At 47.0% G+C, this 15,002-nt stretch overlaps 1 protein-coding gene across 1 annotated transcript in view; it reads right to left on the bottom strand.

Moving 5' to 3' along the window:
* Nucleotides 1-15,002, bottom strand: part of plcd4b (phospholipase C, delta 4b) — a 48,830-nt gene that overhangs the window by 7,881 nt on the left and 25,947 nt on the right. The window contains exons 9-13 of the mRNA XM_069936010.1: nt 14,255-14,419; nt 8,639-8,795; nt 7,324-7,440; nt 6,460-6,638; nt 1,534-1,669 (exon numbers count right to left, since the gene is read on the bottom strand). Coding sequence (XP_069792111.1) covers nt 1,534-1,669; nt 6,460-6,638; nt 7,324-7,440; nt 8,639-8,795; nt 14,255-14,419 — 754 coding nt within the window. The remainder of the gene's footprint in view (nt 1-1,533; nt 1,670-6,459; nt 6,639-7,323; nt 7,441-8,638; nt 8,796-14,254; nt 14,420-15,002) is intronic.

Genomic DNA, 15,002 nt, shown 5'->3' on the forward strand with positions numbered 1-15,002 from the left:
GAAAAACATTACCCCCTCAGGTTCCTGTTAAACCTCTCCCCCTCACCTTAAACCCATGTTCTCTGGTCACTGATTCCTCTACTCTGGGCAAAAGACTCTCTGCGTGCACCTGATCTAATCCTCTCATGATCTTGTCCCCCTCTGTGAGATCTCCCCTCATCCTCCTGCACTCCAAGGAATAAAACCCCAGCCTGCTCAACATCTCCCTGTAGTTCAGGCCCCCTCCTCATCAATCTCTGCACCCTCTCCAACTCTTCGATGACATCTTCCCTGCAGCCAGTGACCCAAACAGAACACAAGGCTCCAAATGGGGCCTCTCCAACGTCTTGTAGAACTGCAACATGACCCCCCAAACTTCTGTACTCATCCTCCTGACTGATGAAGGCCAATGTGCCAAAAGCCTTTTAGACCACCCTATCTACCTGTGACAACCTTATTGTGTGGGGTCTTGGCAAATGCCTTGCTAAAATCAATATCAACAATGCCCTCATCAACTTTCTTGGTCACAACTTCAAAAAACCAATCAAATTTGTGAGATTTGATTTACCGGCCTAGCACCGGCCTAGTTGGTGTTGTAGTGAGTGCAACGCTGTTACAGTACCAGCGATCAGGACTGGGGTTCGAATCCCGCGCTGACTGTAAGGAGTTTGTACGTTCCCCCTGTGTCCGCGTGGGTTTTCCCTGGGGGCTCCGGTTTCCTCCCACACTTCAAAACATATCGGGAGGTAGGTTAATTGGGAGTCAATTTGGTGGCACGGGCTTGTGGGCCAGAAGGACCTGTTACCATGCTGTGTGTTTAACTTTAAAAATTTTAAATTTAAAACCGTTCTGGCTATCCTCAATCTGCCCTTGTCCACCCAAGTGCACATACATCTTCTCCCTTGGAATCTTCTCCAGTTACTTACCAACCACAGATATTGGCCTCACTGGCTTGTAGTTTCCCAGGCTTTTCCCTGGAGACCCTCTTGGACAGAGGCACAACAATGGCCACCCTCCATTCACCTGTACCTCATGACATGGCCTCCCACTTACATAACCTCTCCTTCCCTTCTTCCAGCTCCCAACACCTTTCCCTTCCATCTCCTGTCAGAGAGATCTCTGACCCCTTCCCCTATCTCTCAGCATCTTTCTCCCCCTTGTGTCGCCTGCTAACCTATGCCCTTCCCCCCTCACCCCACCTTCTGACTCAGATATTCGCCTGATTTTAGGATCTGCTCTTCCCTTCCTGTGGATACTGCATGACCTGCTGAGATTTTGTGTTCCCGCACTACTTCCACAGCATCTTGTTTGCCCCACAGGCTCCCTCTCACCGTAACTCCTGACATTGAGACTCCCATACCCTGGGGGAAAGACTGTGTCTAACTGAACTAATACCATCAGTTATTCATCTGAAGCACTGTTGATCTCCTCTCATATCAAGAGGGGGGGGAAGGTGTAGGTAGTGAAAATGAAGGAGTGATGGGGATCTGGGGAGGGTCAACAGCAGGAGGCAGCTGTGGAATTTGGGGGCAGAGGCGGAGGGAGGGTGTGTACCGTTGTTGTCGATATACTTGGTCTCCTGCTTCCCGTTGTCCATGGGAACTCCATGGATCTCCACCCTCACCAGAGGATCCACGATGGAACCCTGCTTGCTGTTGGCTACTTTGGGCAGCTGTTGGCCACTGATCACCTGAAGGGGAGAGAGAGAGAAGGGCCATGAGACAAAGGGAATCCAACACAGTGGCCCAGCGATTGGAGCAGCTCCAGAGACCCCAGTTCAATCCCCCCTCTCCGGCACTGTCTGTGTGGAGTTTGCACATTCTCTCTGGGACCGAATGTGTTAGAGATTATCAACATGGCTTTGTGCGTGGTAGGTAATGTTTAAACAAACCGATAGAGTTTTTCAAGGAGGTTACCAGAAAAGTTGACGAAGGAAAGGCTGTGGAAGTTGTCTACATGGACTTCAGTAAGGACTTTGACAAAGTCCCACATGGGACATTTAAATTTAAAATTTAGACATTCAGCATGGTAACAGGCCCTTCTGGCCCGCAAGCCCACACCCCTCAAATGTACTAATTAACCTACAATCACTGTACATTTTTAAAAGTGGAAGGAAATTGGAACACCTGGGGGAAACCCATGCAGACACAGGGAGAACCAACTCCTTACAAACAGTGCCATTTTTGAACTGGCACTGTTAAAGCAAAATAGGTTGGTCAAGAAGGTTCAGTCAACCAGTGTTCAACATGAGATAGTAAACTGGATTAGACTTTGGCTTTATGGGGGAAGCCAGAGAGTAGTGGTGGATGATCACCTCTCAGACTGAAGGCCCTGTGATGAGAGGTGCTTCAGGGATCGGTGCTATGTTCATTGTTGTTTGTTGTCTGTATCAATGATCTGGATGATAATGTGGGAAATTAGATTAGCAAGTTTGCAGGTGACACTAAGATTGGAGGCGTTGTGGACAATGAGGAAGGTTTTCAAAGTTTGCAGAAGGATCTGGACCAGCTGGAAAAATGAGCTGAAAAATGGCAGATGGAATTTAATGCAGGTTGCACTTTGGAAGGACAAACCAAGAAAGGACGTACACAGTAAGTGGTCGGGCCCTGAGGAGTGCAGTAGAACAGAGGGATATGGGAATACAGGTGCATAATTCCTTGAAAATGGCGTCACAGGTGGACAGAGTTGTAAAGAGAGCTTTTGGCACATTGGCCGTCATAAATCAAAGTATTGAGTCCAGGAGTTGGGATGTTATGGTATAAGACATTGGTGAGGTCAAAGTTGGAGCATTGTGTGCAGTTCTGGTCACCGAACTACACAGAGAAGATTTACTAGGATGTTGCCCTGACTTAAGGAACTGAATTACTAGGAAAGGTTAAACGGGTTAGTACTTTATTTCCTGGAGTGTAGAAGAATGAGGGGAGATTTGATTGAGGTATTTAAAATTATGAGGGGATCAGATAGAGTAAATGTAGATAGGCTTTTTCCACTGAGGTTGGGTGAAACAAGGATCTAAGAACATGGGTTAAGGGTGAAAGGTGAAATATTTAAATAGAACATTGTGGGGAACTTCTCACATGGGAATGTGGAATGAGCTCTCAGCTGAAGTGGTGAATGTGGGCTCAATTTTGATATTTAAGAAACATTTGGACAGGCACATGGATGGGAGGGGTACGGAGGGATATGGTCTGGGTGCAGGTCGATGGGACAGCAGAATAACAACTCAGCATAGACTAGATGGACTAAAGGGCCTGCTTCCGTTCTGCATTGTGCTGTGGTTCGATGGGTGAGCCCAGGATTTTGGCCAAGGATCTCCTGGATGTGCTCCCAGGGCTGACTTGGTTGACCTCCAACCACCACAACCTGCTCTCACAGTGTTTCCTCCTGATGACCAAAGTCTCTTCCCAACAGACACCTTGTAAATGTTAGCCCTCTCGTGTTTAATCTATGCCCTCTGGTTTTAAATTCCCCTACTCGAGGCAAAAAACTATGGCTGTTTCCCGTATTGTGATTTGATAAATCTCTGTAAATCTCCTCCCCAGGTCCCCACCTCTGCATCCCGAACAAGCATCCCCTTATAATTTAAACCTTCCAGTCTGAGTAACAGGCTTGTTAATCTTTTTGCATTATTTCCAGTTGAATGATTATCTTTCCTCAAAGTGGGCGACCTGAGGTGGAAGGTGTTAGAACCTTCCGTCACTGGGTCTCCACACATCAGAGAAGGTCTCCTGGAGCCAGCACATCAAGGCAACTGTGAAGAAGGCCATCAACCCCTGTACTTCCTGTGAAGGCTGAGGAGATTTGACCTGACTTCAAATCAAACTTTTACAGGTACCCTGTGGGAAGTAAACTGACTGGTTTCATCACAGCCTGGTTTGACAATTCGAGTGTCCTGGAATGCAGAAGGGACCAAACACAGTCGGGCCCATCACGGACTCTGACCTCCCCTCCACTGCAGACGTCTACGTGAGGCGCTGCCTCAAGAAGACAGCCAACATTGTAAAGGACCCCCATCACTCTGGCCACAACCTCTTCTCACAGCTCCCTTCAGGCAGAAGGTACAGAACAGTTTCTTTCCAACAGCTATCTGGGCCCTTGAACCTCCCTGTACTACACTAACTGCAAATGTACTCCAGAACCAATGAAAGATCTGTCTGGACTATTGAAACATAACCCTTTTGCACTAACTGCATCTGTGAATATTTATTCCTCTATCCTTTTAAATACATTACCTATTTCTGTCTCTTGGCACATTATGGGAATGCAATTTACATTTTTGTAGTTGATGTACCTTCTCTACCTGTGTGGCTGCAGCAAGTAGGAAGTTCGGGGCATCCGTACACTGTACTTGGGTATAGGACAATAAACTCCCATCCCCCCCTTGCTTGGGTGGACTCTCCCACCTTCTAGTCCCCTGCTGAAATGCCAAGGTGCGGTGATGAATTTTGTGTCATCACATCGGAATGGCAGAATCATGGGAAAGGGCTAGCATGGAGATAAGGGAGCAAATGGCCTGTTTTAGTGGAGCAAGTTTCTGCAAGAAGATGGGGACTCCTGTGGAGCATCAAGAGAGGTTGGAATAAAAATTTTTTTTAAGGATTTATATAAAGCAGTTAGAGACTTCTTATGGAAGGGAAAATTTCCGAGGGTAGCAATGAGAAAGTTGATGTGGGATTTTCAATTTGGAGGTTTGAGATTACCGAATTTTCAGCATTATTATGAGGCAGTTCAATTTAAATTTCTTCGTGCATTAATGAATATGGAGGATCCACCTAGTTGGGCAAAGATAGAAATGGCAGTTATTTTAGAAAAATTTCCATGAGATTTTGTTTCGATGGAATAAAAATTTATTATGAACTTATGATGTACCAATATTGAAACATTTATTGAATTTATGGACAAGTAAACTTGATAAATTGGGGCTTAAAAATAAATGGTCTGGGCGATTGCCATTATATAATAATCAACTTGTTCCTTTTACAGTCTCCAATATTACTTTGAAACAATGGGAAAGGAAGGGAATAAAAAATTTATCAGATTGTTTTTTTGAAGGATGTTTTTGTTCTTTTGAGGAATTACAAAGGAAATTTGGTTTTAGTGGAAATTCTGTATTTGTGTATTATCAGTTAAGATCATTTGTAAAACAGTTATGTGGCCGACATATGATTTTATTGCCTGAAACTAGTTTTGAGAAATATGTACTTTCCATACCAAAAAAGGGGTATATATCTGATTTGTATTGTATTTTACAAGAAAATGAAAGCAAGACAGATTGGGATAAAGATAAGTTGAAATGGGGAAAAGATTTAGGTTCTATAATAGCTGAAGAAGCCTGGATGGAAATTTGTCAGAATAGTATTCGGAAATTGATCAATGCTAGATTAGCGATGATTAATTATAATTTTATACATCAATTATATTTAACACCAGAGAAATTAAAAAAATTTGGTCTTAGTAAGGTAGATTGTTGTTTTCGTTGTGATCAGACGGCCAATACTTTTTTACATACTGTTTGGTTTTGTGATCGATTGCAACAGTTTTGGAAAGGTATTCAATCTATTTTTAATAGTTTATATAATATCTATGTTGTATTAGATCCTGATATATTTTTATTAGGGAATATGCAATCATTAATTGACTTAGGCTTAAATGATTATCAGATTTCTTTTATCTATTTAGCCTTAGCGGTGGCCAAGAAATGTATAGCGCTTACTTGGAAAGAGAAATATATTAACCTTAGATAGGTGGTATTTAGAGATGAAGTCTTGTTTAATTATGGAAAATATATCTTTTTCAATTCAAGATAAGATGTCTTTTTATAAGCTGAAGTGGACTCCATTTGTTAAGTATATGCAATTAAGTTTGATTTAAATATGTCTTTAAATGTGATATTTTAGATTTGCTAACTTTTTTATTAGTATTTTTATGTTATTTTTTTTGTTTGTGAGTGTTTTTTTAATATATATTATTAACTTTATTAATTCTTCACTCTTTATTTTGGGGGGGAAGGGGGGGTTTTTATATATATAGATTTTTTTTAGTGGTCGAATATATGGGGGGGGTTAGACTAATTTAAGTTAGGTCATTAATGCTGTGTTGTAATAATTACTTTATTTTTATTTTTCTTTAAATGTAATTTTTTTGTTTTATTCATGTGATAAAATCATTAAATAAAGTTTAAAAAAAAACAAGAGAGGTTGGAATGTTATCCAGGTAGTAGAGATGCCAGGGTTGGAACCTGACAGATTGGTGAGGTGCCATGGTTGAAACCAGATGAGTTGGTGAGCTGCCATGGTTGGAACCGGATGGGTTGGTGATGTGTCAGGATTGGACAAGTTGGTGAGGTTTCAGGGTTGTATCTGGATGGGTTGATGAGATGCCAAGGTTGAACTGATTGGTGAGGTGCCGTAGTTGGATCCGGGCAGGTTGGAACAATGCCAGGGGCGGACTGGTTGGATGGGCATTGTGGTAAGTAGTCACCTGGATGGCAAGGTTGAGCGGCCGGTAGCCAGGGGTCTCCTGGGGGTGGTCAGGGTCGAAGGTGGAATCTTGCGACCTCATGAAGGCTGGTTTCAGCACGAAGCCGCAGCGGCCATTGGGAGTGAAAAGGCCGTCGTTCAAGTCCATCTCCTCTCCGGCTGACTGGAAGTTCAAAGCAACTCAACGGGAAAGAGGGAGAGGAGGGTTAGTCAGAGCCATGCCCAATGCTGGGGGGAGCAAGGCAACCACTCACCCCTGACCTCTGACGTGACCCCCACCATCTCTGTGACTCTGTACCTTTCTATGACCCCGACCATCACCTTGACCCTAAGCATCACTGTGACACTGCCCATCCCTGTGTGACCAGTATGGTCACCGTTATGGTGGTTGATATGGTTGGGAGGTCCCGTTACCACAGATGGGAGGACCCGTTGTCGCGGTTGGGAGGACCCGTTGTCGCGGTTGGGAGGACCCGTTGTCGCGGTTGGGAGGACCCGTTGTCGCGGTTGGGAGGACCCGTTGTCGCGGTTGGGAGGACCCGTTGTCGCGGTTGGGAGGACCCGTTGTCGCGGTTGGGAGGACCCGTTGTCGCGGTTTGGAGGACCCGTTGTCGCGGTTGGGAGGACCCGTTGTCGCGGTTGGGAGGACCCGTTGTCGCGGTTGGGAGGACCCGTTGTCATGGTTGGGAGGACCAGTTGCTGAGGTTGGGACATCCTGTTACTGCGATTGAGAGGACTCTTTTCCATGGTTGGAGGTCCTGTTACCATTTTTGGGACGTCCTGTTAACGTGGTTCGGAGGTCCTGTTACCATGTTTTTGGAATTTCTGTCACTGCGGTTGGGAGGACCTGCCAACGGATACATACCAATTTGGCATCCGGCATTCCACATCTCCTGGGGGTTGAAATTGGACGAATCAGTTCGGAAACCGCTCGGGTAAACACGGCTCAGCTGCCACGACGTGTGCCGGACAAATTCATTGGCTGTAAGCGCAACATGGCACAGTGAGCGTCTGGCCACCGGGGTCCTGAGGTCAACACCCCCATTCCCCATCACACAATGAGTGTCCGTCCGCCAGGGTCCTGAGGTCAACACCCCCATCCCCCATCACAGTGAGCGTCTGGCCACCGGGGTCCTGAGGTCAACACCCCCATTCCCCATCACACAATGAGTGTCCGTCCACCGGGGTCCTGAGGTCAACACCCCCATCCCCCATCACAGTGAGTGTCCATCCGCTGGGGTCCTGAGGTCAACACCCCACTCCCCCACCACAGTAAGTGTCCATTAGCCAGGATCTTGAGGTCAACACCCCCACCCCCCGGCACAGTGAGTGTCCTTCCGCTGGGTTCCTAAGTCATCACCCCCCCACCGCCCCTTACCTACCCCAACACAATGAATGCCCTCCCCCAAGGACCTGAGGTCAATACCCCTACCAACCAAGCAGAAGGAGTACTCTTCTCCTGGGGTGAGCAATCCCTCTCTCCTGCAAGGTACTGAGGTCAGACCTCCTGACTCAGGCTAAACCTAGCAAAGTGTACCCCTCCCCGCCCTCCACCTGCAAGGTACTGAGGTCAGACCTCCTGGCTCAGGCTAAACCTAGCAAAGTGTACCCCTCTCCGCCCTCCACCTGCAAGGTACTGAGGTCAAACCTCCTGGCTCAGGCTAAACCCTGCAAAGTGTACCCCTCTCTGCCCTCCACCTGCAAGGTACTGAGGTCAGACCTCCTGGCTCAGGCTAAACCTAGCAAAGTGTACCCCTCCCCGCCCTCCACCTGCAAGGTACTGAGGTCAGACCTCCTGGCTCAGGCTAAACCTAGCAAAGTGTACCCCTCTCCGCCCTCCACCTGCAAGGTACTGAGGACAGACCTCCTGGCTCAGGCTAAACCTAGCAAAGTGTACCCCTCCCCACCCTCCACCTGCAAGGTACTGAGGGCAACGATAATCCCCCACCAGCTCAGGGTCAACATAATTAGTGGGCCTCACTCAAGGACCCAAGGGCAAATCCCCACAGCTCAGATCCCAGCTAGCAACCTCTCCCCGGGATCTGTGTACAACCCCCCGAACCCTGTGATCAGATCCTAGCCTATACCTCCCTCACTAGGTGGGGTCTGTTATTCAATATATAAGCCCCACTTGATCCCGGGTTCTGTATCTCCTGCTTCCCCTACGAGCTGCTGCTCACCGTTCTCTTTTATCTGCTTCCTGGCCTTTGACTCGGTGAAGGAGGAGATCTCATAGAATTTGCAGTGCGTGCGAGAGTGCTTGAAGCTGTGGAAGTGGACACTCCTGCAGTAAACAACACAGTCAGACAGCTCCCTGGCCAGGTGCTGCTTGGGGCCCTGGAAGTGATGAGAGGGGAGAGTCAGTACGAGGTCATTAGAGGAGGCTGACCCCACTGAATTCATGCGAGGCTGCGTGCTTGCTGGGAAGTACCAGGAAGCACAAGTACCAGGGTGGTGGAATAATGCATGCGGGAGGAGTGGTGCAGCACCTGTACGGTTGCAGAAGTAATGAAGGGGGCACTAGAATATCGCGGCATGCAGTGTGGGCTCAGCAAGGGGCTGCTGGAGCCAAGCAGGGATTTCCATAATGTACCCAAGGTTAGTATATGCAGGAGCATTCGGCCCTTCAAATGGATCCTGGTGTCTTTAACTCCTGCCTCTGGCCAAGGTCCCTCCATCCCAAAGAAATTGTAAAAGAAAATGCAAAGCAAAGAGATTTCCGAAGATTTCCGAGGATTTTTCTGTCTGGGAAAGGTGTGCACCTGTTTAGCAATGCCAGCCTTTGTTTCCTATCCCCACTTGCCCCTGGCAAGGTAAGAGTGAGTATCTGTCTCCAATGGTCCACAAGGTCATAAGCAGAAATAGGCTTTTCAGCCATTCAAGTCTGCCCCGGCATTTAATCACGAGCTGATCCATTTTCCCATTCAGTCCCACTGCCCAGCTTTACAACATATAATAATACAGCACAGTACAGGCCCTTCAGCCCTTGATGTTGTGCTGACCCATTGATTCTTTCCATAAAAAAAACTCTCTATTCCATGTGTCTGTCTAAGAGTCTCTTAATGCCCCTGATGTTTCAGCTCTTAAATGCCCCTAATGTTCCAGTCTCCACCACAATCCCTGGCAAGGCATTCCAGGCACCCACAACTCTCTGTGGGGAAAAAAACACCCCTGACATCTCCCCTAAACGTCCCTCCCTTCACTTTGCACACACGTCCTCTGGTATTTGCTGATCCTGCCCTGGGAAACAGGTGGTGTCTGTTCACCCTTTCTATACCTCTCATAATTTTTTAGACCTCTATCAAGTCTCCTCTCATCCTTCTACCTGCCAAAGTGAAAAGACCCAGCTCTGCGAACCTTGCCTCATAAGACTTGTTTCCCAATCCAGGTAACATCCTGGTGAATCTTCACTGCCCCCTCTCCACAGCTTCCACATCCTTCCTGTAATGAGGTGACCAGAACTGAACACAATTCTCCAAGTGTGGTCTCACCAGAGATTTGTAGATTTGCAACATGACCTCCCTACTCCTGAACTCAATCCCCCAATTAATGAAGCCCAGCATCCCATAGACCTTCTTAACTATCCTATCAACCTGTGCGGCAACCTTGAGGGATGTATGGATTTGGTCCCCAAGGTCCCTCTGTTCGTCCACACTCTTACTCAGCCTTCTGGTTTGTCCTTCAAAAATGCATCACTTCACACTTATCTGGATTGAACTCCATCCTCTACTTTTCTCCCCAACTTTGCATCCTGTCTATATCCTCTTGTAACCTTCGACAAACCTTCAGCTCCATCCACAACTCCTCCAACCTTCGTATCATCCACAAACTTACTGACCCATCCTTCCGCCTCTTCATCCAGGTCATTTACAAAAACCATAAAGAGCGGGGGTCCCAGAATAGATCCCTGCGGAACTCCACTAGTCACCGACCTCCAGGCAAAATACTTTCCTTCCACTACTACTCCACACGGCCAAGGTTCCACTGATCCCATGTTTCATAACTTTCTGTGTGAGCCTCTCGTAGAGGACCTTGTCAAATGTATTGCTAAAATCCTTGTAGACCACATCTACCACCCGACCCTCATTAATTTCTTTTTTTACCTTCTCAAAAAAACTTAATTAGACTCGTGAGGTACGAGCTTCCCTTCACAAAGCCCTGCTGACTGTCCTTGAGTAGACTGGACTTCTCCAAATGCTCATGGATCCTACCCTTAAGAATCCTCTCCATTAGTTTACACACCACTGACATAAGACTCCCCAGCTAGAATTCCCAGGATTCTGCCTATTCCCTTTTTTTAATCAAAGATCATAGCTACTGCCCCAGCTATCTCTTCTCACTTTCCACAGCAGCCTGGGGTATATCATGTCTGGCCCCGGGAACTTAACAATCTTGATGTTTTTAAGAAGATCCAACATTTCCACTTCCTTAATCTCCACACTGTCCAGCCCACAGGTCTGTTCTATTTCAATCTCACCAAGATCAAGGTCCTTTTCCCTTGTGAATACTGATGCAAAGTATTAATTTAGGACCTTCCCGACCTCCTCTATCTCCAGGCACGTTGCCTCCTTTATCCTTTAGTGGCCCCACCTTCATTTTCATCATCCTTCTGTTCTTCACATACACATAGAACACCCTGGGATTCTCCTTAATCCTACATCCCAAGGCCTTCTCCTGTCTCCTCCAGCTCTCCTAAATCCTTTCTTAAGTTCCTTCCTGGCTACCATATACTTCTCGTGAGCCTTCCTGTTTCCTGCTTCCTATATCTAATGTTTGCTTCCTTCTTCCTCTTGACTTGTTGCCTGACCTGTTTCGTCAGCCACGGTTCCCTTTTCCTAACATCTTTTCCTTTTCCCAGTGGGAACTCTGCACAAGTGGTCCCTAAACTTCCTCCACATTACTTCTGTGCTTTCACCCTTAAACATGTTTCCAATTTATTCTCGCTAGTTCCTACCTCATCCCTTCATAATTAGCCTTTCCCCAGTTAAACACTTTCCCACTTTGACTGTTTTTTTCCTTTTCCATAGCTCAGGGAGTTGTGGTCACTCTCTCCAAAATGCTCCCCCACCAAGAGGTTCGCCACCTGACCAGGTTCATTCCCCAGTACCAGATCCAGTCTTGCCTCTCCTCGTCGGCCGGTCTACACATTGTGCCAGGAATCCTTCTTGGACACACCTGACATATTCAGCCCCATCTATCCCTCTTGGATTCAGGAAGTGCCAGTCAATATTAGGGAAGTTGAAAGCACCCATAAGTACAACCCTGTATTTCCCACATCATTCCAAAATCTGCCTGCCTATCTACTCCTTGGTTATTTGGGGACCTCTAGACTATCCCAGCACAGTGATAGCTCCCTTCCTATTTCTGACTTCCACCCACTCCCATTTAGTGGACCCTCCCTCTGCAGCCTCCTCCCTTTCTATAGCTGTGATACTATCCCTGACCAGTAATGATACTACCCCCCCTTTCTACCTCCCATCCTATTCCTTTTAAAACACCAAAACCCCAGTATCTGCATCAGCCAATCGTGCCCTTCATCCAGCCAAGTCCCTATAACATCCACAACATCGTGGTTCCACGTACTGATCCATGCTCCAAATTCATCCTCTTTATTCCTAACACAACTAGCGTTGAATTAGACACATTTATATTTTGCCCCCTGCCTGTCCTTCCTCACCAACTCAGAGCACATAGCATCAACCTTTTGGCCTTCTACCCTAGTCTCTTCCCTCAATTCTTCTTCCCACCCCCGCCGAATTAGTTTAAACTCTCCGCAACAGCTCTAGCAAACCTCCCCGCCAGAATATTGGTTCCCCCTCCAGTTCAGATTCACCCTGTCCTTTTTGTACAGGTTAGACCTTCCCCAGAAGAGATCCCAATGATCCAGAAATCTGAACCCCTGTTCCTTGCCCCAACTCTTCAGCCACACATTTGTCTGCCACAACATCCTGTTCCTACAGGCATCAATTCTGAGATTACCACCCTTGTGGTCCTGCTTTTTAACTTCTTTCCTAACTCCCTATATTCCCTCCTCAGGACCTCATCCCTACTCCTATTTATATCATTGGTCCCCAAGTGGATCACGACATCCGGCTGTTTACCCTCTCTTTCAGAATGCTATGAACTTGATCAGACATGTCCGTGACCCTGACACCTGGGTGGCAACGCACCATCCGGGAGCCTCGATCTTGTCCACAGAACCTCCTATCACTTGTCTAACCAACGAGTCCCTAATCACATTGCTCTGTCTTCTCCCCCTCCCATTCTGAGCAAAGACGTGACCACCTTGACTTGTCCCTGGTAGGTTCTCCCTCCAAACACATACACGTTGAGGGGAGTGGCCACAGGGATGCTCTGCACTCTGCCTCTTCCCATTGTGGATTCCAGTTCTTTCGGTGGATCACACAAAATGACTTTAACCCCAAACTTTAGTCTTGGTCAGACTTCCTTTATTCTGCCGAATTGTGAGTTATCTGCACAGGGTCTCACAGAGATGCTCTCTCTGTGAAAGCTGACAGAGAAAACTGAACATGCGTTTCAAAGCTTTCCCTTTGTCTTGTTCAAACATGGATGAAGTTACATTTGGCCCAATCAAAAGTTCACACAATACATTCTTACCCAATACATTTGCTACTAAGTAGAAATTCCATTGCTATAGATGATTGACAGCCTCTTATCAGATCTGCTCGTTTGATTGGTTCAGAGTAAATTCCTATGGTTGGTTGTCATGCTAATTGGTCCTTTTGAATTGCCATGCCTGCCTTACTAATGCTGCAAGACCTAGCTACACTATCACTAGTTGTTAACCCTTTCCTTTCTCATCATTCCCTCTCCTGACAGTCATTCAGTTACCTGTCTCCTGAGTTTTAGGGGTGACGGCTTCCCTGAAGCATCTGTCTTTTATTGCAGCCCTAAGATCCACAGTTCATCCAACTCCACCTCCAGGTCCCTAACTCAGTTTGTCAGGAGCTGCAGCTGGATGCACCTTTTGCAGGTGTAGTCATTAGGAACAAACATGCTGTCCTAGACTTCCCACATCCTACAACTGGAGTACTGAACTGCCTGAACTACTGCCTTCCAAAGTTAATTAAATTTATTAAAGTAACTTACTGCCTTCTCCCCATAACCTTTGATACCCTGGCTAAACAAGAACCTATTAATTTCTGCCTTAAATACACCCAATGACTTGGCCTCCACAGCCACTTGTGCCAACAAATTCCACAGATTCACCACCTCCCGGCTGAGGAAATTTCTCTTCATCTCTGTTCTAAGTGGATGTCCTTCAATCCTGAAGATGTGCCCTCTTATCCTACCACTGTGGGGAAACATCCTTTTTACATCTACTCTGTCCACGCCTCTCAAAATTCTAGGTGTTTCAATGAGATCCCCCCTCATTCTCCTAAATTCCAATGAGTACAGACCAAGAGCTGTCAAAAACTCCTCATATCATAACCCTTTCATTCCCAGAATCATCTTTGTGAACCTTCTCCAACATCAGCACATCCTTTCTTAAATGAGGAGCCCAAAACTGCTCACAATACTCCAAGTGAGGTCCAGTGAAGGAGCTCCCATGGTGGGGAAAGACCTGGGAGTTCTACATGGAGGAAGAGAGACAGCTGAGGCCTCAATGAGGAGTCAACAAGCCCTTTGGCCGAATAGCTCCTTTGTTTTCCATTCCTCACTCTCACACCACCCCCCCCCCCCCCGCAACTCCTGACCTCTGTGGGTGGTTGAGACCCTGGTTGGCATTGCCCTGTCCCAGCATGCACTGGGGCAACTGCCCTCAGGACCTTCACCTTGGCTTTCTTCCTCACTTCGTTCTTGATGGAGTCGTCCTCCATCTCAGCCGCCTCGTCCTCATCAGTCACTTCCCCTGTGCAGCCGTGATGGCCCAGTCCATTCAGGCAATCCTCCAGCTTCCTGATCCGCTTCCCCTTCACCAACACCTTCCGCCTCAGCTCCTGCAGAACAACCAATAGACACCACAGGAGTAGGAGGTTGGACGGCAATTCGGGCCAGAACCCCTCATCAGGATTGAGATTTCAGAGGGGAGATGGCCAGTGTATGAGGACAGGGGATTGTTATTGAGGGAGACAACAGAGGAGATAGGTGGAGCCCTGGCAGAGATTTCTGTGTCCTTTCTCTCCATAGATGTCAAGAGGACTGGAGAAAATAGCAAATGTTACATCCCTATTTGAGGGCAATATAGACAAACCAGGGAGTGACAGATTAGTGTGCTGTAGAACCAGCACAGGAAACCAGATCTTCGGCCTTTCTAGTCTGTGCCAAACTATTTTTCTGCCTAGTCCCACTGACCTGCACCCAGTCCATTGCCCTCCATACCCCTCCCATCCATGTACCCATCCAAATTCTTCTTAACTGTTAAACTTCACCCCACATTCATCACTTCAGCTCATTCCACACTCCCACCGCTCTCTGTGTGAAGAAATTTCCCCTCATGTTCCTCCTAAACTTTTCCCCTTTCACCCTTAATCCATGTCCTCTGGTTTGTATCTCACCACCCTTAGTGGAAAAAGCCGACCT

Source organism: Narcine bancroftii, chromosome 4 (genome assembly GCF_036971445.1).
Source record: "Narcine bancroftii isolate sNarBan1 chromosome 4, sNarBan1.hap1, whole genome shotgun sequence".
NCBI classification, from domain to species: domain Eukaryota; kingdom Metazoa; phylum Chordata; class Chondrichthyes; order Torpediniformes; family Narcinidae; genus Narcine; species Narcine bancroftii.